We start from the raw sequence: 24,707 nt of genomic DNA, 5'->3' as shown, positions 1-24,707 counted from the left end.
CAAGGGATGGGCTAACAACTGAGATGTAATATGATTAAAAAAAAAAAAAAAGAAAAAAGAAATGTCTGTCCTTCAGCCAGCAGAGGACAGTGGCTCTCAACCTTCCTAGTGCTGTGACCCTTTAATGCAGTCCTCATGTTATGGTGACCCCCCACCTCCCGGCATTAAAATTATCTTCAATGCTACTGCATAACTGTAATTTTGCTACCACCATGAATCATAATATAATCTGTGTTTTCCAATGGCCTAGGGCAACCTCTGGGAAAGGGTCATTTGACCCACAGGTTGAGAACCCGCAGTGCTAGGAGGTTGGGCCTGATAGGTTGTTGCAAGTAACTGGGGTGATAGTCTTGGAATGTTACACCCCATCCTTCCTCAGTCTAGCTCTCTTTCCTTCCTGGGTTTGACACAGGAGCTGCTAGGGGTGCTAGGGTGGCCTTCCCATAAGCTGTTCTGCCAGATGTTTTGGTTAGAGTGACACACTCACTCTCTCTCTCTCTCTCTCTCTCTCTCTCTCTCTCTCTCTCTCTCTCTCTCTCTCTCTCACACACACACACACACACACACAAAGCAAAGTCACTCCTCTGCTTTATATCCTGGCCTCATTTCAGGGAAAATAAATTAAATTAAAATAACTTGTTGGGTGTCACAAGGAAACTGAGACGACTTTAGGCCACTACAGAGCCTTGTCCCATCATGCTGTACGTCTGTAAAGCACACGGACAGGAAGTACTGTTCGTGTGGATGGCATATCTATGCGTGTCTTTCTTATGGCATTTAACATAGCTTGTCGTTATGTCTTCCCGTGGACAGAGAGCCCAGCTCTCTGCTTTCCAGCCCTGATACAGCATTCCAGCCCCCACACTCCTCCTGTAGAGCCTGAGTAGAACATATCCGGCAGGAAGCAATCTGCTGCCAGGAAGTGATGGCAGCTAATGTTTCCCATTAATTGAAAGCAGCCTCTCTGGATCACGAAGCTGGAAGTAGCTCACAAAGCTGCCCAGCCAGATCAGTTAGCCTTAAAGCTCTCCCACGAATGCAGAGTGATGCTCTAGTACAAGGTGCAGTGAGAGAAAAGCAGTCACCAAACCAAAAGACTCGGGATTCCTCTGTGCTGCCCAACACGTCCACGCTGGCAGACAGACGCCGCGACTGTGTTATGTATAACTGGGTGGGGAGTCGGGAGCGCTCTGAGCCAGCGGCCCTCTGCAAGAGTCCAGCCCTCCAAATGAACGTGCTCAGTGACCTCCACGTTTCTTTCTAAAAACCTTTTCATGTTTTTTTTCTTCCTTTCTCCATTTTAAAACATGACAAGTGACAGGAAGATGTCCTTGTTCCTCGGGTAGAAGGAAAGGATTTTTTTTTAAAGGAGGAAGGAGCTTAAAATAATGGCGACTCGGCAGGGCCTGCGACTGAGCCTGTCATCCTGGCTCCTTCAGAGGCCGAGGCAGAGGAACTGGAGCTCAAACCACAGCGGGAGAGTCAGTGAAACCGTGACTCAGAGTACAAAAGGAGACTGAGAATGTGGCTCAGCGACAGAGCATATGCCAGGCCCTGGGCTCGACTCTCTCACTCACTGCTGAGGAAAGGATACATAAATAAAGAATTAAGAGGCCTATCATTAACACACAGCATTGGTTTATGAGAGATCTTGATATATGATCACACCGCTAAAAAATTATGTGATCAGAAGAGAAATGCCAATAGTCTAGCGATTCAACAAGACATATCACTTTTTAGTACAAATTGTTTCTGCTTTTGAATTAAAGAGGGCTTTTAGGGGGCCCCCAAAAGATGGCAGGGAGGGAGGAGTGGGAAGAGCCACGTGTGGGTGTGGCCGGGCTGTGGAACCTGATACCGCTTTGTGGAGTTCAAGTTTTCTCTAATGAAAATGCTGTCCCAGGCGGCTCGGCATCCATGTTCCAGGCTCTTCAAGTCCCAGGTGGACTTTACTGTGTTCCTTGTCAGCACCCCTCACTGTCCTGTCTGCAATCCTTCCCATGGTGCACCACGGCCCTGCCACGCCCCATTCTGCCTTCCCCCTCCTCCGAGTGCCTCTCACTTCGGCCACCTTCCTCGTTACACTTTCCGGGAGCACTCACACACTTTAAATATTTGGTTCAGGCAACAGGGCCGATACTCACAAAACTCAGCACCACCTGCTTTTTTTTGGTACTGATTCGCTTAGCCTCTGTGGTGGTCTGACTAGAAAGGGCCTCTATAGGCTCACACGTTTGAATCGTGGTCACCAGGGACTGGACCTTGAGAAGGATTAGGAGGCATGGCTGTATCGTAGGAAGCGTGTCGCTGGGGGTGGACTTTGGGGGTTTTAGAAGCCCCAAGTCAGGCCCAGTGGCTCTCTCTCTCTGCTGACTGGGGATCAGGATGGAGAACTCAGCACCATGGCTGCCTGTGTGCTGCCACGCTTCCCCCATGATGATAACAGACTAAACCTCTCAAACCATAAACAGAGCCCCAGGTCAGTGCTTTCTTTTATAAGAGTTGTTTTGGTCAGGTTGTCTCTTCACAGCAACAGAACACTGACTAAGACTGACTCCATCTTCCCCAAACGGAACTTTGGCTCCTTAAGGACTTGTATTTGCCAGCATGTTCTTGGGCTAAGCACAGCATCCAGCCACAGCATGATGAACAGGACAGCGACTCAGGGCTTTCTTACTAGCGTTTCCTTCTCCGTGCAGATAAACATAAGAAGCAACAACAGCAGACGGAAACTGCACTCAGATTACATCGTTATCTATAAAGTAAGGCCCAGGTGCCAATGATTCTCAGTCCATCAACACACTCACAATGTACTTCACTACTGATTCTCAGAACTGCCCCAGCCTCAGGGGAAGAGCTTATATTCCAATAGGAACTACAGAGAATAGCTAACAAGGCCTAATGAAAACTTAAAAAAAACCCATGACACCCAGAAGGCCACGCCACACGTGATCAGGAGCAGCTCCCACTTACCGCTTCCTCATGCTCCTTCCAACAATCGTAATCCGTTGCCATGGCAACGCTCGCATAACAAATCCCTGCCTCCTTTGCAAGCACCACCTCTGGAACTGTGGTCATATTGATGACGTCAGCACCCCAAGTACGGAATATAAAGCTCTCCGCCCGGGAGCTGAACCGGGGCCCCTCAATTGTGACTATCGTCCCCTTTGAATGGCATCGAAGTCCAAGCTTCTTAGCTGTTTCAATGAGGACCTGGAAAAAGAAGAACACAGATCACACAAACCCACATGCGGTCTAGGAGTTTTCCTTCTACTTTAGCAAAACTAATTACCTCAACAGTAGACTTTTTGCTATAATGCCCTTAGGGAACCTGGATCCTTGGAAGGTACCAGGTAGCCCAGTACTCACACAGTCAAGTCCACTGCAGGCATAGCTCATAGCGTTTTAGAGAAAACACACCAAGCAGACTTTGACTCATGGTCTGGAATCTCACTCTCTTCTTAAGGCCTTAGGAAGGCTAGGCCAGGGCTTCTTCAGTCTGGACTTGTGTCTTAGCTCTTGACCTTTCACACTGGCTCGACTAAGGAATCACTTGCCACACACAGAGCCAAGTGCTGTTCTCCGAGCTGCAGCTGTCTGGGCACTGTTCTCTTACACCGACTCTCTGACTGTTTGGAAAGCTTTGGCAGACTTTCTTTCCCTCTTTCCCTTTAGCTTGCTGCCCCTCCAAGGACATATGGTGAAATGAGCAACGGCTCTCCTGACTCCCCCTCCCCCCCCAAGATCAACTTATCTGGGCATTCCTTACTGCAAGGCCACGCTCAGGGTTTTTTTTTTTTAGAAACATTAATTTCATCAGAAACAATTCTGGGGCTGGAGAGAAGGCTCAGCGGGTAAAACGTTTCTGCATAAAGTAACTAAGAATGGAGGTATCGTTGGCAATGAAATATTGCTAATATTAGCTCATTACTTTCCAAACTAAAGCTGAAGGATGGAGACGGATCGTGACTCGGCTAACTGGTCTACCTGCAGATGCCACCCCGAGCCCTTAGACTCTCATCTGGTTTACCTGTCAGAGAGACTACAAACCTCTCTCGTTTTGGGGCAAAATGGTTCAGCCATTGGGATATGGCACACTCCTCTGGCACTGCAATGACTTCCATCATAGAAGGTCTGAGGCCTTAGGGATGTCCTGGAAAGAGAAAGTGGGTCTTACTTCTGAGAACGCACCATCTCTGTCCTCTAGGGCGAGCGAACCTGCTGTGTCTAGGTCACACCACATCCAGTAGCTGTAGAAAGCTGAAGGTAATCATCACTGAGCATCTTCAGGTTTGAATTGGACTCTTCTAGCTCTGGGCTGATTGCAACTTGCTCCTAACCCATTGAGATTGTTAAGTACCCCTTATCAGGACCTCGGGGAGGGCAGGGAAAGACCAAGCAAAGTCAATCCGAAACATTTCATCATAATGTATACAGAAGACTGCAGAGTGAGCTCAGTGTACTGTTGCCCAGACTGCCCACTATTTCCCCAAACTGTATTAGACTCATTTTAGTTGTTAGCTGTTTCATAATTGTCAACTGTAAGCACTGACTGAGATGATACCCAGATCTCCCTAAAATCCTAAGAAATACTTTTTAAGTCAGGTGCAGCAGCACACACCTGTAATCCCAGCACTCAGGGAGGGAGAGGCAGGTGGATCGCTGTGAGTTCAAAGCCAGCCTGGTCTACAAAGTGAGCCCATGACAGAAAAACCCTGTCTTGAAAAACAGAAACAAAACCAAACCTTTCTAAACATATAGCTTTGTTTCAAGGCCATACAAGGTCCATACCCACATTTGCCCGTACTTAAAGTACTTAAAGTAAAAATAATTGCTACCTTAAACTCTAGTCACATTTTTCCAGGCCACTGATCTACTGCAGAACGAAGCTAAGACTGTCCTGGACCCAAGGGAATCTGTCTCTAGTTCAGCTTGCTTCTCTACCTGTTGTCAAGTTTTTTATTTCAAGTTTTTAGCTAAAATCTTTTTTTTTTTTAACCCATAAAAGACATGAGCTCACTGCCAGTTCACTCAACTTCTTCCTGGAAGCTTTCAGAAAAAAATACAAACTTTTTTTCGTATGTATGCATTGATTTTTTTTTTTTCCTAAACTCCTCCTGCCCATGCCTTTCCCTGCAGAGGAGCAGATGAGCAAGGAGTAGCACATAGGAAAGCCAAAGGCAGGAGATCTGGTGTCTTTTTCTGGAAGTGGAGTGGGGCAGAATGGGAAAATCTTTTTGCTTGTTCTGTTTACACAGTTGGCATAGTTATTGTCCCAAATTAACTATTCCTTGGGCTATGTCATACTTAGTGACTCCAGCTGGCATCAAAGTCACCTGTTGGAGATGAAGCCCCACTGCTGTGGAAGAAAGCAAGCCTCATCTCTACAACTCTCTTTCACATGCCTGAGAGAAGTCCCACCGAGCAAACCCAGCTGAGGTTGACGAATGGGTCACAAGAGAGCTCTAGCCCACATGCGCAGTGTTTTCCCTGGAAGACTGACCAACAAAACCATGCTATGTTATCACCTCTGCCTGGCTTTATTAGGAAGAGTTAGGTTGTAGCAATGTGCCCACTTACAACTGGGATTATAAAGCAAGGAACTAAAACTTCCAGTAGCTGTGGCAACAGGAGTCCAGGCTTCCAGTAGCTATGGCAACAGGAGTCCAAGCAGGAATACCTATAGCACTGACATGTCCACTGCTTCTCTGACTCCACACATCTTGCTATGTTACTTGTTATTTGTTGACTGGTCTTTATTCACTCCTTAAAATACAACAGCATATGTTTTTCTTTTATTTCTTGATTTTGTTTTTTAGAGAAGGTTTCTTTTTGTAGCCCTGGCTGTCCTTGAACTCAGAGGTCTGCCTGCCTGTGCCTCCCTAGTGTTGGGACTAAGGGTGTGTGCCATGACCACTTAGCTCACATTTTTCTTTTTAAATGAAGGTATCTGATTACAAGTTACATAGTTATATTCTGTATATTTTTCATTCTCCCATTTTCTAATAAAGCATAGTATTTGCTGAGCCTGATGCTATATGTCTCCAGTATGTAGGAGACAGAGGCAGGTGGATATCTTTGAGTTCAAGGCCAGCTTGGTCTACATAATGAGACTGAAAGACAAAACAAAACAGCAAACATACAAAAATAACCCACAGTGCTCATCCCTTCATTTATAAAAGCAACAGGAGGAATAAGTCAATCAAGGTGCCCCGATAACTCAGTAGAGACACCTGAAGGTCAGCTGCAGGCCGAGGACCCAGAGAGCCTGACCCCAGGGAAGAGAGAGAGAGAAAGTAACATTAAAATCAATGAAGATACAGACTGGTGGCATCTGCAGCATTAACTTAAGTGTCACTGCGCTCAGTGAAATGGTTAGTAACATAGAGCACACCAATACATCATAAACAGAGGAACTGTCCGTGCGAAATGAATTCCAGGAGAGCAAGGGGGCTAACAACCACAGCTGAGAAACGTGCAAGGCAACCCCAGAGGAAATCCTAGACCAAAACGTGTGTCACCTGTGGAGCATCTGCCCTCCACTGGGAATCTGTCAGAGAAGCCAGCTGCATCTTCTAGAAGTCAGCCCAAAGCCTGGAACAATCTTGCAGACACAGTCTCCGAGGAGAGCATGCTGACAAAGCCTGAAAGGTCACTTTTCCATTTCCAACCAAACCAGCTTGTCTGGATTCACAATTATAGTTGAACTGTGTAGTTCAATTGTTGACAGGAGGCATAGTTTATCCTTTAGTTTGATTTTTTTTTTCCCTTAACTCAAATGTGTCTTGGACAAACTCCTTAACACTCCAAACCCTATATACGTTTAAAGCAAAACCCTTACAGTGACATATAAGGCTCGTACAACCTTCAGGTTTTCTATGTTGAAATCATATCCCTTAAGGTCATAGTGTATCAGGAGGCTAAGACCAGGTCATGAGTAGCATCCGCACAGCATCTCATGACAAAAGAGGATCCAGGGAACTAAGCTGGTCCCTTTTAACTACCCAAGCACACAGCAAGATGATGCTAAGAAAGCCAGCTCTTCTCAGACACCACATCCATGGGATCTTTTCTTGATCTTCTCAGGCTTCTGAATGAGAAATTCCTATTGTTTAGCAGCCATTCAATCTACAGTATTTTGCCGTAGCAGCTGAAATAAGACTAAATACCCACCCGCATCCTTGCTTGAAAATGGAAGCAGCATCGAAAGCTTCTGTGGCTGCCCGTCAATACACTCAGATGCAATCCTACCTCCACGTTACATCTGGGTAACGACCATCCCACAAGATGTCCACAGGTTTGCCCCGAGAACCTATGATTGCATTACCGTTTATGGCAGAGGGAAACAAAAGCAGCAGATGGATATCAAAGTAGAAAGATAATTCTGGATTAATTTATTATGAGGGAACAACATCATCATTATGAGACTCCTTACTGTGTGCAAGAGGGTAGCAGCAGATGTGTAGATGCCATTAGTGCTGGTTCTGGATGGATGCGGGCCATAAGCCAAGGAATGTGGAGGACAAAGGGTCAGGAAATGGACTCCATCTTAAGCAACCCCCCGAGAGTAATAGAGCCTTGCCAACAGCTAGTTTTTAAAAGGCCCGGTGAAACCCATGTTAAACGACTAACTAAATAATAACAAGACGATAAACCTGCAATAAGCCCCTACGCTTGCTTGTAATTTGTTTTACCAGCAACAGGGAGCAGATACACTCGTTTCTATATAGTGAGATACCTGAGCAACCTTAGTTAACGGCTTCTATGGCAGTAAAGAAGTACTGCCAAAGGTCAGCTCCTTCTCCCAAAGTAAAGAGATTAATATTGTGTCCAATTAAACATGGGTTTCAGGGAACTACTATCAGGCTGGCTTCACTACGCACTGGCTGTTTGCTTCTGGGAAAGTCACTCTGACCTCTACACCTCAGATCTTCCTATACTTAAAATTGGGGGAGGGAGACAGAGTCACTTACCCAACATGGGCTATGTGAGGGTGGAATGAGATAATATAACCCAAGGGTCTAGCACTGGCCACCGCTGCACACAGAACATCTGCTTCTGCCCTCTCTTCTGCCAAGGGGTGAATTTGGCAGTTTGAAGGGGCTCCGACTGAGGAAGCCTCTCAAACTGCTTGAGGGTGCCAAGCAGGGGCAGATGCTTTTCTAGCTTTGTGTCTGTCGCTGTGACTAAGTGACCCTACAAAAAGCAACTTAAGGAGAGAAAGGGCTTAGCTCCTAATTCCAGGCTCCTAGTGGGGAGGCCGGTGACAGAAGCTTGAGAAAGTGGGGCAGATCACATCCACATAACACAGCAGAGAGTAAACATGTGCCTATAGGTGGCTTTCCCCTCTCATATTAGTCAGGACCCCTGCCTAGGGAACGGGTGCTGCCCTCCCTACATTAATTCTTAATTAAGACAACCACCCTCCTGAGGTGCTTTCCGAAGGCAGCCTCTGCCCTAGCAAGCCCCAGCACAAGTGCAGCACATGAGTCAGCTTTCACACGGATGGTTTCTGGGAAAAGGGATTCTCCCAGCTCAAGGGGGCCACCCCACTGCTCCAATCTCAGGAGTACTCCTAACTGATTAACAACTGTAACAACAGCACCAATAACAACAACAACAAGAAGCAGCAGCACCAGCAACAACAACAAAACAAAACAAAACAAAAAAAACAAAAAGCAAGAGAGAGAAAAGAAACAACCAAACCGAGCACTGAGGGCACCAGACACACATGTGGTGCACGCACATGCACATAGGCAAAACATTCATACACAGAAAATAAAATAAATCCGTTTTTAAGAACCTTAAAAAACATGCTTTTTTTCCCGCCTATATATTTTCAGGGTTTCCAAGTCTGAGCAAAGCTCATGTTACATTTTAAACTTTGAATTTGTTCAATCACTCGGGAGGAATGAATACCGTATGTTTACTGATGATTTGTATTTCTTATTTGTCATGTTTGGTTCTATTCTGGGCCTCTGGGCTATCCAGGCTCCAGTTCCTGGCTACCCAGCTTCCTGGCCCATTTCTTATGTAGCATCCTTTGCCTTGACCAACACACTGAGTCTCCAGCGTGGCATTCTATGCTGTAGCTGTCACGGAATTGGCTTGGGTTCTTGGTTCCCTACGGAGAAGAGCTCTGGAAGACCCTCTGTGGACTAGATCTGCAGCGAGACCAGTAGGATCTTGCCACGGAGCCCAGACTGTCTCACACTCTCAAGTGTCACTACGACTTCCAGCTCCTGAGTGCTGAGATTCCAGATGGGCAACCCACATACCCAGCTCATTTCTAATATTTTCAAGCAACGTTAAAAAATGTTTTATTATATTAAAAAAAAAACCCAAACACGAAAATAACAATCACGAAAATCTTAACTCTGATAGGAGTAGCACAGCAGAAACAAATCTGACATCACCCCCTTAACTACAAGGATTTCAACACAAAGTCTGAGGGTCAGAGAAGACTTCACAGCTGTGCATCTGTAAAAGTGGACAACAGCATTATTAAATAATATTATTGTTTCCTAATGTCCCAGACTTGCTCCAGGTCAATGTAAATAGTTTTACCAGGCTGCATAATCACTGCCCTAGGCTGTCTACCCAGGAAACAACAGCCACACATAGGCATACTGCGTGTAGAAAGAAGTATCCCTCAGTGAGCTGATGCGTAGGATTTACGAACTGTAAAAGTGGGAGAAAGCTGGCTGGACAGGCTTTGGCATTTTAAACTCCACTAAGGGGTCAGATTGCCCTTTTAAAAGGTCCATGTCTAACAGCAACAGTTACATTTAAGAAATCGGAATGTCCTCAGGGCAGGAGGTGACATTTTCATTCACTATGGAATTATTCGCAGGTAACTTGACTTCCTTTTCAGAAGACCAAATGTGGAAAAGAGAGAAACAAGCAAATAAACTTCTAAGGAAGCCATTTCTAGAAAAGTGTCGAGAGTCCACGAAGTATAGGTCCCTACGTTGGAACAAGTCACACCAAATTACAGGAAGGACTGAGTCAGTCTGTGAGAGTAGCTTCTGCCTCTCAAAGCCCCAGAAACACCCCCATGGGAGTTGCTGACCTGTGATAAACTCCACAAGGGGTAAACATCTGGGGTGGTTTCTTGATTTATGTCCGTACACCGTGCAGGAGGGTGTGTGGAAAGCAACTACAGGGCTCTCAAATGGAAAAGGGGAGTACTATCCAGAAAGCATTCAGGGGAGAGGGTGGGCCTGAGCATGCGCAGACAAGACTCAGTGACAAAAGAGAGACAGATGGTTCCGGCAACGATCAGCGAGCACATGGCCAGAAGACAATTACAAAATCCGATCTATCTCACTGGGGTGGGCAGAGCTGAGGTGACAGGCTTGAGAGTCACCTGAGTTTGCGTCCCCCAGGGCCCACTTGCTGACATGTAACGTTATCTCTGTACCAAGGTCTCGTCAAGCATGACCAGGAGAACAGTCACTGGGTGCCCGTAATCAACGGACCGTGGCACCCAGCTCCGTAGCTCAGTTTTTACAGCGAGACACGTGGCAATACCGTGAAGAGCTACAGCTAATCTAGATTCAAGAGCAGAATGTAAGAACAACCTACTTCTTGGGGGTTGTTGACCTCACTTTAAGCACAGCTAGATACAAAAGCATAACTCGGACACAGGTTAGGGATGAAAGGGCGTGCAGAGGCGGGCAGCAGTGGACGCCAAACAGTTCCTACCCGATTCCTTATAAAACTGAGGAAGATGTTCTCAGCACAGAGTGAGGAAGACACACAAGATGCTGTAGGAACAGGATGTTCCTGTCTTGTGTGCCCCTGCCTCTGAGAGGAGCAGGGCAGAGCAATGCAAGGGGCCCTGGGAAACTCTTTATCATAAACCACCATTCCTGCCATTTTTGTTTCAGACGGTGCTGCTGTCACTATGTAATCTGTCCTCTAACTCACAATGTTTCTGCCGTGGCCTCCTGAGGGTTAAGGTCACGGGTGCAAGCTATCACACTCCACTTGGCAGTTTGTTTGTAGTCACTAGAACAGATACTCCTCCCCCCCTCCCCACACACACTCTCAAGATGAAAAGAGGTCGATGTGGCCTGGACACCAAAGCACACCCCCCATCATCACGGCCTTAAATGATGATATCACAGGGGAAGCCCAAGGCAGGGCTGTGTCTCTGAGATGGTAAAATAAACAGGCATAATCTATTCGCCCATGTGTTTACTGCGGGACTTTCCTGATGAGTCAGAATGCAAAGCCAATAGCATAGTCAGGCCTCTCCTATTCTTCCTGCAAGAGGATAAACTGGAAAAAAAAAAAAGCCAACAGCAAGCTTGAGAAGGAGCACACTAGAACCTGACACCCCCAAAACTCTTACACTAGCAGATAAGGACACTGAAGGACAAAGGCATTTGAGGGCAGAGCCAGCAAAAAACTAGGCGTCTTCACTGCTTACTGAGTGGCAGCTCTTTGCTTTCTTTAAGCAGTTACCTAATCAGCAAGCGGCTAGCCAGGCTTCAAAGAAACCATGCAGCACTGCAAGGGACACCTTATTTTCTTTGATCTTGAGGGTTTTTTTTTTTACATTATTTTTCCATTGTAAAACAAAACCAAACCCTAAACTGTGCAACTTTCCTGATGAAGGCTAGTATTAGAAAAAGAGAAAAAAAGCTCATTTTCCTTTCTTTTCATTGGCATTCTTGTTTCACCTGGCATTCTGAGTCACAGAAGTGGCTCTGCTTCTGTGAATTTCGTTTTAACCTTAAAATAAGGACCTGCATCAACAATTCCTACATATGCCCTTTCTTCCCTGTGCCGTCAATGAATTCAGTAATATAGCAGAGACTGATGGCACAGGCGAGAAAGGACACATGTAGAAACTTCTGGAAATCCCTGTCCCCGGGCCTCCCAAACTCTTGAATGGCACGGCTGTATTACTTTTCTTCCGCACAGACAACAGGATCTGTAATAGTATCTGTCCTGGCTGATTCTGTGTGTCAACTTGACACACGTGAGAGTCATCAAGAGGAAGGGACATTTTCTCAATTAGTGATCAATGGAGTGCCTAGCCCATGGTAGGTGGAGCCATCCCTGGGCTGGTGGTCCGGGGTTCTTTAAGAAAGCAGGCTGAGCAAGCCATGGGAAGTGAGCCAGTAAGCAGCACTCCCCCTTGGTTTCGGTATCAGCTCCTGCCTCCTTGTTGTAGCCAGCTTGAGTTCCTGTCCTGGCTTCCTCCAGTGATGAATTATCACCTAGAAGTGTAAGCCAAATAAACCCTTTCCTCCCCAACTTGCTTTTTGGTCACGATGTCTTCATCACAGCAACAGCAGGAACCCTAATAAAGACAGTATCTAACAGTGGTTAGCTTAGAAAACAGAGGGAGCACAGGCCACAAGTAACATAGGAAGAAACAACCGAGTGCCCCAGCACTGGGCAGAAGCCAGCAGAGTCCCTGAGAAGCAGGCACCCCTATGCAAGACTCTAAAACCAACCCTTGTGAACTATTAGCTACAAAGCTGATAAGCAACAAAGCAACCTGCACAACCATGCTTCTAAATTTGTCTAAGCCTCTTCTTAGAATCCAGCTTGTTTACACAAGGCCCTTGCCAAGCCACAGGCAGGGAGGAGGTTTCTATCACCAGTGTCTGACCTCATGAGAAGCCTCATCCTAGATCCTGTAGGGCTCAGAGGACACTGCACCTTCAAAGACACTTGTGAGAAGAACTGTTAACATCTGGTGAGGAAGTAACTGTAGATCCCCCTCAGCAAGTAACTGGGGGTTCATACAACTGCTGCTTGAACCGTCCGTGGCAAAGTGACACTGAAGACCAGAAGATGCTGGGCTGAAAGCACACACAGACTTCAAGGAAGAAACACCATCTAAAAGCCCAACTGGAGCCTCCAGAGCGGCTGGGCCATCTTTATCCACACTGCAGCCAGAGTTGAGGAGGGGTGAAGGGTTCTCTGACTCCCGTGTGACAGCTGCCCACCCCCACTCACACAGCAGGCTGCTTCAGTTCCCCACAGGTGGCAGGATGACGGTGAAGTAAGCGCATCCACCCACGCATACCCTCCACGCAGCACAGGAGACAAACCTCAAGTTAGAATCGTGGATGCCCTATAAGGACCCTTTGAAACAAATGCCAAACAAGATTCCCTTCAACCAAGTAAAAGGTCCCATTCCTTTTCTTGTCAAAGGGACTGTTAATAACCATGAAGAAAATGAAAATAACACGGTGGGTGTGCAGAACAAGACCACTAGCCTAGTGAGGCTGGGAAGAGGAGGAAGGAAGGAAGGAAAGGAAAGAAGGGAAGGAAGGAAGGAAAGGAAGGAAGAGGAGGAAGGAAGGAAAGAAAGGAGGAAGGAAAGAAAGGAAGGAAGAAGGAAGGAAAGGAAGGAAGAGAAAAAAGGAAAGGAAGAAGGAAGGAAGAGGAAGGAAAAAAGAAAAGGAAGGAAGGAAGGACAGAAGGAAGAAGGAAGAGAAAGGAAGGAAGGCAGACAGGCAGAAGATGATTTATATGCATTCTTCCTATGAATGGTATGAATCCTTGTTTTCAATCTTTGGTGTATGAAAACATCTCACAAAGTGTTGTACCACAGGCACCTTAGAGCGCAGGGGCATGAAGACGAGGAGGGCGACACTGACTATGAATCCTAGTAGGAAATATTAGATTCCGCTCTAATAATAAAACATAGATCCTTAGGGGGAAAAAAAGGATACTGCTTTCCAAGAATCTTTTCCCACCCTCACATACAACATTTCATCCAACAGAGACAAAATCTGGGAGGAGAAAGAAAAGGGGAGTCCTGAGTGTCACTGTACTGGAGAAAGCAGAACAGCATGCAAGCCTGAGTGTGCCAGGGTCAGAGTGTCCTCGGGTTGTGTAGCCACACCAGGCTCCTTTCAGGATCAGAGGAGATGCTTTATTTATTCATTTTTAAAAAGACCTTTACATTGATTCTTTGTGAATGCCACATCATGCGCTCCAATCCCACCCCAGCCCACCCCATGTCATGGAGGCCCTGCAGCTTTGGATCTGCAGACCCTTTCACATGAGGTGCTTGTTGGGGTGGGCCAACTCAAAGGTCTGGGTGTAGCTGAGTTGGTCAGCCCACCAGCTCTCTAGAGGACAAGCTCTCTAGCTAGGTCTGCCCCAGGTAACTCATCCAATGCCTCTGCTGGCAAGGGGCAGGGCCAGCTCTCCTGCACCCACATCACCAGAGCCAGCTCCACTGCGCTGCCCAGGTCAGGTGCTGGGCTGCTCTCATGACCTCTAGGCCAGCCAGTGGGTGGAGGGCATCTCAGGGGTATTTAACGGCAACACAACTGTTCTTCAATTACACTGAGGTGACCACAGAGAGCGAAATACTTGTCTAGAACTGTAATACCAAAGAAACCTACTATCTTCTCATGCCACATCTTAGAAGTGAGGATGGCAAGCTTCCTCGCTCTTCCCTTGCCCTGAGTCATGAGCTCCTGACCACACTTTGCAGGTCCAGAACCCACCAGAGAGTTCTGACAAATTGGAGATACAGGTAGGGCTGGCTCATAGAAGTAAACTGTGAGGCACAGATGCAGTTTTTGAAATTTCCAGTGGCCACATTAAAAAAGTAAAAGACATAATAGCCAGAACCTGGAAACAGCTTAAATGTCTCTCAGTTGAAGAATGGATAAAGAAACTGTGGTACATTTACACCATGGAATTCTACTCAGCCATAAAAAACAAGGAAATCCTGAAATTTGTGGACAAATGGGTGGATCTAGAAATGATCATACTGACTGAGTTAACCCAGAAGCAGAAAGACTCACATGGTATATATTCACTTATAATTGGACACTAGCCTAACAGGGATGTCCCATGAAAGTCTTCACTAACCAGGAGATTGGGACAGATATGAGGACATCCTATTGGGACTCTAGGTAAGAGAAATATAGGAGATGGGGAAATAGAAGGATCCAGAGGGTCCTACAAACCTACAAGAAGAACATGATGGGTGAATCTGGGCCCAGGGGGTCTTTTCCAATCAAGTACAGTACAAGCAGTAAACATCGAACCTCTACTCTGATCTAGCCAATGGACACTCTCTACAGCTGTGTGGAGAGCGGGGACTGACTTTGACATGAACTCTGGTGCTCCATATTTGACCACCTCCCCTTGGTGAGGAGGGCTGATGGCACTCAAAGGAAGAATAAGCAGGGTACCAAGATGAGACTTGACAGCCTAAGACCATATAGTGGGGGAGGAGGTCCCCCTTGGTCTTAGACCTTAGGGAGGGGAATATGGTGAAAGTGGGAGGGAGGGAGGAATGGGAGGATACAAGTGATGGGATAACAATTGAGATATAATCTGAATAAATTAATAAAAAAAAATTTAAAAAGTAAAAGAAAGCCTTATCAAACTCAATACACTCTCTGATGTTAGCTGGACGCTTTACCAATATCCTACCTTCTCAACAAACTGGAAGGCGCTAATTAAAGGCATTCAACACTTTCCAGTGATGTTCAAAGTAACAGGCACGCAGCTACAAGCGGAAGGTACAGCGTGTGGAAAGGCCCAGCACCACAGCAGTGGAGTGAGGGAGCACATGGAACCCAGAAATACTGGATTTTAAAATTATAAGAGAAACTAGGAGGCTAAGATCAGAGTGTGCCGCTGCACGGTAGGAAGAGGATCCGGTCTTCCAAAAGGGAATCTGGCACCTTCCAGCAGTACACTGTGAGGCAGGCCACCTGTGCCCTGAGGAGCTGGGCGGCACTCACTGGAGAAGAAAGGTTGGCAGCTCTTCCCTGCAAGCTTATAGGTGCGACAATGGGGAGACATTCCGAGTGGGGCCTGCTGTCTTACTTTACTGCTGGGCACATGCAAAGCCCCGTCGTCTTACACCTCAAGTCCTTAGGCTCTCTGCTGTCTATTGGCTCAGCAGGAAGCCAACCCCCGCTGGAAGTGTGGTGTATAGACCCAGGAAACTGGCCACAACTTGCATAACTTTGCAGTCATAACGACCTTAACATCTATGATTTTAACCGCTAATATATAAGCAATATAAGTTAAGACTCTGTGATAAATTATGTTCCCTGATGTTAGCTATGGTACAAGGTATCATCTGCACTATACAGATAAGTGGGAAAAACTTTATTAAACAACACTGTTGGATCTCTGAGGCATGAGCTGAGCGTGTGGGTTAGGGCAAAGACTAGTGTGGCCAGGGCTGGCAAAGCATTACTCAGCGCCTGCAGCAGCTTGCCTGCTCAGTTGCAGGGTGTCTCGGTTTGGTCATTACCCTCACACACAGAAGCTGGTTTCTCATAGACACAGGAACAGTAACCAGGGTACCCTGAATGTAAATGGCAACCGTCTGAGCAGGCCACCCTTGTGGCAAGCCAGAAAAACTGCAGTCTACCTCCCAGGGGGACCACACACCAAGGTCACCGGCATGAACAGAGCCCTGCATCCTCTCAGTCACCTCTTAGCTCAATGCTGGTAGGCAAGGCAGACCACGCTCAGCCTCCATACCACCTGCCCCCCCAACACACAATTTGACTTGCCTGACTGGATCTAAGGAGTACTCATTCCTCCTTCACCCCAAAACCTGGAAAGAAAATCCTCCACATGCCCTTAGCAAGAAGTACATGACTATTTCTTTCGATTTACTCTGTTGTGTGCTGCCCACCAAGCACTTACTGCTTTTTTTGAGACAAGGTCTCACTATGTAGCACGTGGGCTGGTCTCAACTCTCTAGCAGACAGGCAGGCCAGCCTCCCCACTACTTGGATTAATGGTGTGCCCTAACACCCTCGCCCCACCCCCTTTCCTTACATTAAATTTTACTTTCTTAGTATATTCTATTATTTTCCCCCTTTCTTTTACTATAGATACGTTTGTGTATGTGTGTGTGTGTGAGAGAGAGAGAGAGACAGGGTTTCTATGTGTAGCCCTGGCTGTCCTGGAACTTACTCTGTAGACCAGGTTGTCCTTGAACTCAGAGACCAGCCAGCCTCAGCCTCCGAAGTGCTAGGATTAAAGGCGCGCTATATCTTTGTTTTTATCTCATTCAAATGTTTGTTTTCTCTTCAATGAACCAAACTAGAAACTGAGCACTGCTCAGGGAAAGCTCTCACCAACAAACAAGCATGCCTTTCCCAGCTGACAAGCACTAATGTGAAAAAGACAACAGTCATTTGCGACAAGGTGAGCGAGTGTGGAGGAATTTTGTGAAGTGAATTAAGCTAGACGCAGAAAGCCAGCGGCAGGACCTCACACGTGCGTGCAGTCTAAAACACACACTAAGAAGCAGAGTAAAATGATGTTTGCCAGAAGCTCACTATAAACTGACAAAAGAAATAACCCATGAAGAAAACATAACGAGCAGGAATTCACATGCATCAAGTGTTGGGTGTCGGACATGAAGGACAGATGCACGGGTGCCAGACGGTGGGTGTAAAGAGTTTTATCAACAGACACAATCCAGGCTCCTAAAAATAATAACCAGTAAAGGACGCTACAGATCAAACAGACTTTATAGGGACTACACGACATCCTAATCCATGACTGAGGAACATGCAATTCTTCTGGGCTCATGGAAGCGCCTTCCTAAGAAACCACAATTTAAGCCACAGAGCAACTGTTCGCCCAATACCAAGAAAGTGGACTAATTCTTTGTATCTTATCAGCTTATAATGGAACAAATATTAGAACCAACAAGATAAAACCTAGAAATGTTTACACACACAGAGATGAAAGAAGGTATTTTTCAGCAGCCAGGGAGTGGGTCAATACAAGTAACCACGGAAGGAATTGACAACGTCCTACACGACTTAACTAGAACCCGTGAGATACCACAGAGTTCTAAGAAGGGGTTTGTAGTCAGGAAAGATCTCAAGTAAATAACCTAACTGAACACCAGTGTCTCAGGAAAACGAGAGCAGTACAGAGAAGGAATGACAAAGATCAGAGGAAACACAGCCATCTGACTCCTGGTGAAGGTACCAAAAATATGACAGAAAAATGACAACTCCTGGTAAATGCTGCAGGGGAAATGAGATATTCACACGTAGGCAGATAACTGAAACTAGATCCCACACTCACCCCCCCCCCCCCGCCTGAATCCTGCACACACTCAAAGCCAACTCAAAACAGATCAAAGAAAGACCTCAGCATCAGCCCTGCAGCCCTGAGAGTGCTGGTAGAAAATAGAGGAAAAACACATTGCGATAAGGGCCCGGGCAAGGCAAGCACTTCCTGAAGAACTCTAGGAAATAAGAGCAGCCGGCAGAGAGGATTGCACCAGCTAAGAAGCACACACACAACAGAGTACGCTTCCAGAAAGTGCTCAGAAATTGGGAAAAAATCCTTGCCAGCTTTTCATCAGGCAAGGGACTAAAACCCAAAATATACAAAGAACTAAATTAAAAAAAAAAAAATAAACAAACCAATTGATAAACGGGGAAACAAACCGCATGGATACTTCTCAGAAGTAGAAACAACTAATAAACACCTGACAAATGTTCAACATTTTTAGCCATTAGGGACATGTCAATCAAATGCATAGTGAGATTTCATCTTAGCCTGCTCAGAATAGGTAGTCAAAAAAAGCAGGCTACAAAGGCAGGTAGAGATACAGAAAGAAGACAGCAAGCCCTTATCAGCTGTTGGTGGGGAGGTATATTAGGCCAGCCACCATGAGAATCAGCCTAGAGTTCCTCAGAGAAAGGGAAGACAGCAGGACCGATGCCATCCTTCAGCATACAACGGAAGTATCTACGCCAGCATACTACAGAGACCCCTGCACACCCAGCCAAGGCACAAGACCAACTCTGATGCCTATTCACAGAGAAAGAAAATGTGACATAGTGACAACAGACATCAGTCAGTCGTAAAAAAACAATAATGGCCATTTACAGCAGAATGAATGAACCTGTGGGAATTTTGTGAGGCGAAGCATGCAAGACACTGAAAGACATTGAGAGGACTCACGTGTGGTCTAAAACACGGACCAGGAAGCTGAGGATAAAATGGCGTTTGCCAGAGCTTGGAAGATAACTTGGCCAAAGGACATTACATTTGAGTTGAGCAGAAAGACTAAGTTTTTGAAATTTCCTATAAGTACGGTAATGTGGTATTATCTATTACATAGTAGAAAAAACAACAACAACAACAACAAAAAAACCCAGTGTTTGCACTCAAAGTGATTTGAGGGGTATATGAAGTGATATGTGAACTTACACATAAATCATTGTGCAATGCCCATGTTTATCAACTGTATCCCATGACATATAACTACTATTTGTCAGTTCAGTTAAAAAATAAAACCCCTACAAGGAAAAGATTAAAGCGACCCTGCTCTTGCCCTCCCCTGTCTCCCTCCTCGGAGCTAAAAATGGTGAGCTACAAGGCCACTTAGCACTCACCTGTCAATGAACTGATCGATAATGACCATGTCACCAGGCTGGATCTCCTCTCTCAAGGACCCACAAGCTGTGGTCACGATGACGTGTGTACAGCCCTCTTCCTTTAAAGCCCAGATGTTCGCCTGGTAGTTGACTTTTGAAGGCATGATGGTGTGTTGTCTGCCATGTCTAAGGGACGAGATTGAAGTAGGGCATCAGCCAGAGCAGGGGAAACTTATAAACAGTCACAAAGAAACAGAGCAAGACCAAGTTCCTGGTGGACTTCCTCCTTCTGCCTAATTGAGTAAACTCTGAAACTGTTCAACCTATGAATTCCTGCTGGTTTTAGATGACAGAGCAGCTCTGTCATGACTAATGTTATGGGCTTCATTGAATCCAAGTTCTTTGTTTGTCTGTTTGTTTGTTTGAGACAGGGTTTCTCTGTATATCCTTGGTTGTCCTGGAACTCACTTTGTAGGCAAGGCTGGCCTTAAACTCAAGAGACCCGCCTGCCCCTGCATCCTGAGTGCCGGGATTAAAGGTATGCGCCACCTCAGCCCAGCCCTGAACTATAGATAGAACTCTGACCCGTACCACAGGCTGTAACTGTGCTTGGAGACAGGGTTCTTTGTTGTTGCTGGGTTTGGTTTGATTAATTTTTTAATGTATTGTTCACTATAATGTCAGTTTTTTTCCTTTTAAATATATTTTATTAATTTATTCATATTAAATCTCAATTGTTATCCCATCCCTTGTATCCTCCCATTCCTCCCTCCCTCCCATCTTCCCCTTACTGCCCTCCCCTATGACTGTGACTAAAGGGGACCTCCTCCCCCTGTGTATGCTCATAGGGTATCAAGTTTTTAATGGCAAAAATTTGGTCCCCTGAAGCTTGACACTGCCACGGAGAGCGACGGCTTCTCCCCAAGAACTAGTGAGCAGCTAGAAAGGGAAAGTACAGCTTTCTACAAGTCTGGAGACGTAAGCCACAGGTTAGTTTTATATTAAAAATGGCATCAGCATTTCCCAGAGGGTGACCAAAGTGAGAAACGGGGAACCAGCCATGGACACCAAATGGAGCACCTCTAAGACTCCTTGCCAGAGGAGAACACACAATCAGCACTCAACTACCTGATTTTGCACTGACTATTAACTATAATGAGGTTACACTAGTTCACAGACCAAAGTGAGGTATACTTTCTTTTTTAAAAATTGTTTTTTTTGTTGTTGTTGTTTTGTTTTTTTTTTCAGAGACAGGTTCTCTCTGTGTTAGCCTTGGCTGTCCTGGACTCACTTTTGTAGGCCAGGCTGGCCTCGAACTCACAGTGATCCGCCTGCCTCCTCCTCCCGAGTGCTTTGCCTTAACCTTTCAACTACACAGTGAAAGTCTTGACAGGCCAATGACTCTTCTGGAATAGCTCAGGTCATTGAAAGGCACAGGTCAGGACCTCAGCTCAGGCCAGCCATGTCCCAGCCTCGTCCATAAGCCAGACAAAAAGGATTTTAAGAATAATTATAGAAAAGGGAAGCATTATTTTACTTAAATGTCTTTTAGACTCTTTCTGTAGATAAGAGAATTATGTTTATCAAAAATATTTTATACAGATATACTATGAAATATAAAGCATGGTTTATACATAACTGCTTCTCAATCGAAGATGGGTCCAAAGCTACAGTGTAACATAAAGCATTTTTCCTGTTAAGGCTATCCATTTCAATTTCCAATTTCCTTCAGTTAGTGCATTAATTTTCCAAATATATCTGGCATTCTTTTTTTTATAGCCACAAATCAAGTAGGCATTGTTTTTTTCCTAAGGGTTTACAGGTTAAACGCCATTCCATTAAGATGCTATGCATATCACACCCATGACAAGCCACAGAAAGAATTATTACTACTGGCAGTGGTGGCACACACTTTTAATCTCAGCACTCAGGAGGCGGAGGTGGGTGGATCTTTGAGTCTGAGGCCAGTCTGTAATACAGAGTGAGTTCTAGGACACAGAGAAACTCTGTCTCAAAAAACTAAACCAAACATACAAAAAGGAAAAACCAAAACCAATCAAACAAAAAAGAATTATTACTAAACATTAAAAAAAAAGGGGGGGTGGGATGGTGGTGGTGGCTGTGAGATTCCCAACCCCCAGAGGAACCAACTCCTCCACCTCAGAGTTTTAGCTGCTGGAATTAATTTAGCCTTCCTGACTCAGGCTCACCTGCCTTGTTTGCCTCCACATTTATTCTTGTCCAGGCCCTCAGCCCTCTTTAGATCTCAGCACCGAGACCAAGAAGTAGGTCCTCCAGGCACTGTGTCCACGCCCCCCTGACTGCTCCACTAATGTTCACTCTGCCTATGTCTCTTTGGTGCTCACATTGACAACCACAATCTCCCCTGGTCTGTCTCCCTCAGTAGCACCCATCAAAGTAGTTCACTCTCTTGGACAATCAAACACATTTGGTTAGAATTATCTGAGCAACTGAAACACAAAAGCACAGGCCTGAACCCCAACCCATTTGGGGAACTCCAGTCAACAGCTGTCAACAGTCCAGTTCTTAGAATTAATTCTAAAATTGACATTGGTTACATGAAATTCCTACATTCTTATGAGCAATATCTTATAGAGATGCCTATGCCATCTAGGCCTCTTGAGAACCTGCCTGGTGATGTTTTACCGGGGTAGCTTGGTCCACAGTTCAATTTCTTACCTGCGATAAGACAGAAATAACGCTGGAAGCAAGTGACACACAGCCTGACTTTGTTCAACGTTTGAAAGGTTTGTAACTTACACGTTTACTCAGTATTGGAAAGGACACTTAAAATTGATCTTATATGCACATATATTTGAACACCCACCTATATGCATATTGTTAATATTTATTTGATTTGAAAAAGAGTGGAAATATAGTCAAGCACTTAAGTAAGAACTTTGGGCTTTGGAAGGTAACCGTTTTGGTTCAAAGTTCTTTCATTTACTTCCCCTATGGCCTCCCCAGTCACCCAGCCCCACCCAGAGCCAGGAATTTCCCCCCAACAGTAAAACGCATAAAGAGATCGCTACCTGCTCTATAGAGTTGTTAAGTGATACCCCACTATCATCCTGTTTGTATTTAGAAAGAACTTTCGATGTCTTCTCTTGATAGCTAACACACTGCACTCTAAGTTTGTGGATGGCCTCTAAGAGAGTAGGAGTCTCCATTCCCCACAGATGCATACATTTTGCTGAGGCTGGCCTCCAAAGCTCTCAGAAGGTTTCCAGAAGAAATAAACATCGGTGTAATTTAAACAATCATTTCTTCCCCGAGCGCTAACTACAGACCAAGGAATGAGACTGGTCTGAAATCCAGATAAGGGGACCATGAAAAACTGCATTTTAGTTTTGTTGGCTCCCAAGAACCATCCACTTCACTGTGGTGGACAAAGCTTTGGAAAGTCCCCTTTTCGTGTCCTCAGCAGTCCACAGGTCTCCAGTGTGGGCTGGCCTGAGACTGCTTCCCACCACTAGAGTTCTAGAAGTCTCTCCTGTGCGACACACGTGGTCAGGGGAATTTCTGATGCTGCTGCTTTCCGTGTGGCAGGGCACACCACCAGCCCTGTTTGGGGAATGAGTGTAAGCACAAACAACCCAGATTAGTTCAGTGACCCGCGAACCCTCCTTTCCACAGTTAGAAAAAAAAAATTTTTTTTTATTAGGATAGAAACGGAAGCTTCCATGTCAGTCAAACTGATCTATTTTACAAACTATGTGCAATGAGATCTTTGGTTTTCCAAATACTTGTAATCTGAGCTTATCTCAGAGCCACAGTGTTACAGTATTTTTTTGGACCATAAACACACTCCATCCCAGCGCCGGCCCCGCAAAAGTGTGTGTGTGTGTGTGTGTGTGTGTGTGTGTGTGTGTGTGTGTGTATGGGGCGGGGTGGGGTGGGGGGGTGGGGGGGTGAGGGGTGGAGTTAGGGTGCACCTACAGTCCTATTGCTGCTGTTTTTACTGTTTTTCTTGTTTTACTGCTCTAAAAACTGGGTGTGTCTTATGGTCAGGTGCATCTTATAGTCCAAAAATTACAGTAAGTAACGGTGACCAATGTGTACTGACTTTACAGACTTATGACTCATACCCACATCATTACCTGTTCCTGGACTTTATAAATTAAATTTAAGTTCTCCCGAAGTGAACTAGTAATATTTAAAAGCAAAACGAACAAACAAAAACCCAACTTAAAATACTTTACCTTGCAAGAAGTACACAATCAACGTTTTTAATCTTCCCCAAAATCAAGGCATCAGATGGCTGCATGCAATTTAAAAAAAAAAAAGTTATAGCTTTTGATTTTAAAAACATGCATAAACAGTTCTTAAAAGCTTTGAAGTGTTAAACCACAACAGATCGGGGGGAATCTAGAGTTTGAAGATACAGCTTAGGGAGAGAGAGGATCTTAGGTTTCAACTGATCCATAAGCATCACTGAGCTTCCTGCTAGCTTGGACTCGGCAGGCTCTGGAGGCGGCAGGGGCGTGGTGGCAAGTGTGCCGGGAAACCGACGGCCGATTAATCCACTTTACATGTACCAATGACATTAGGAAGGTTCAAGAAATGGCATGAAAGTCAAAGGCTGAGCTCTGTGGAGGCACCAAGAGCTCAGTGGTGGAACCGCCTGCTTGTGGTGACCGGGCCTACGACGGCCGGAGGATGACTTGCAGGGAAAAACCTGAGCACCAAGATGCCCACGTCAGGGAAGAACTGTGCTGAGAAGGAGGGCGTGGCCAGGGCGCGGGCTCTTCTCGCCAGTCAGAGGAACGCCAGAGTTGGGAAGAAGGATTGGGGAATTAGGAATGGAGATACCCCACTCACCCGGCCCAGGTGGGACAAGGAGCAGCCTCCCCTAAAACCCCAACAATTGTGTCCCGATCCCGGGGCTCAGCTGGGCCCGGAAAATGGCACTGCATACTGACTAGTCAGCCAATCAGTCAGCACCCTGCCTGCTTAGTTACCGTGCTGTGTGACCTGGGCTCGAAATTAGAAACAGATTTGAATTGAAAATGAGCATCACGACTTCTAGCAATGGAAACTGAGAAGCCACTACTTGTGTGTTCAAAAGCCATGTCGAAATAGGTAGTTTCCTGTGGCCTTTATGGACACCTCAGCTGACGAAACCCAACGGCGGGACACAAAATCAACGTTGCTCGCGATTTAAAAAAAATAAAGAAAAAACAGCCGGGAGTGGTGGCGCACGCCTTTAATCCCAGCACTCGGGAGGCAGAGGCAGGGGGATCGCTGTGAGTTCGAGGCCAGCCTGGTCTACAAAGAGAGTCCAGGACAGCCGAGGCTACCCAGAGAGACCCT

At 45.9% G+C, this 24,707-nt stretch overlaps 1 protein-coding gene across 1 annotated transcript in view; it reads right to left on the bottom strand.

Moving 5' to 3' along the window:
- MTAP (methylthioadenosine phosphorylase) overlaps positions 1–24,707 on the bottom strand; it is a 45,460-nt gene that overhangs the window by 7,535 nt on the left and 13,218 nt on the right. The window contains exons 3-6 of the mRNA XM_084799873.1: positions 23,597–23,655; positions 19,392–19,559; positions 4,051–4,153; positions 2,974–3,213 (exon numbers count right to left, since the gene is read on the bottom strand). Coding sequence (XP_084655999.1) covers positions 2,974–3,213; positions 4,051–4,153; positions 19,392–19,559; positions 23,597–23,655 — 570 coding nt within the window. The remainder of the gene's footprint in view (positions 1–2,973; positions 3,214–4,050; positions 4,154–19,391; positions 19,560–23,596; positions 23,656–24,707) is intronic.

Source organism: Acomys minous, assembly GCF_964271855.1.
Source record: "Acomys minous genome assembly, chromosome: 1".
Lineage (NCBI taxonomy): Eukaryota > Metazoa > Chordata > Mammalia > Rodentia > Muridae > Acomys > Acomys minous.
This window is presented reverse-complemented; position numbering and strand designations above follow the sequence as displayed.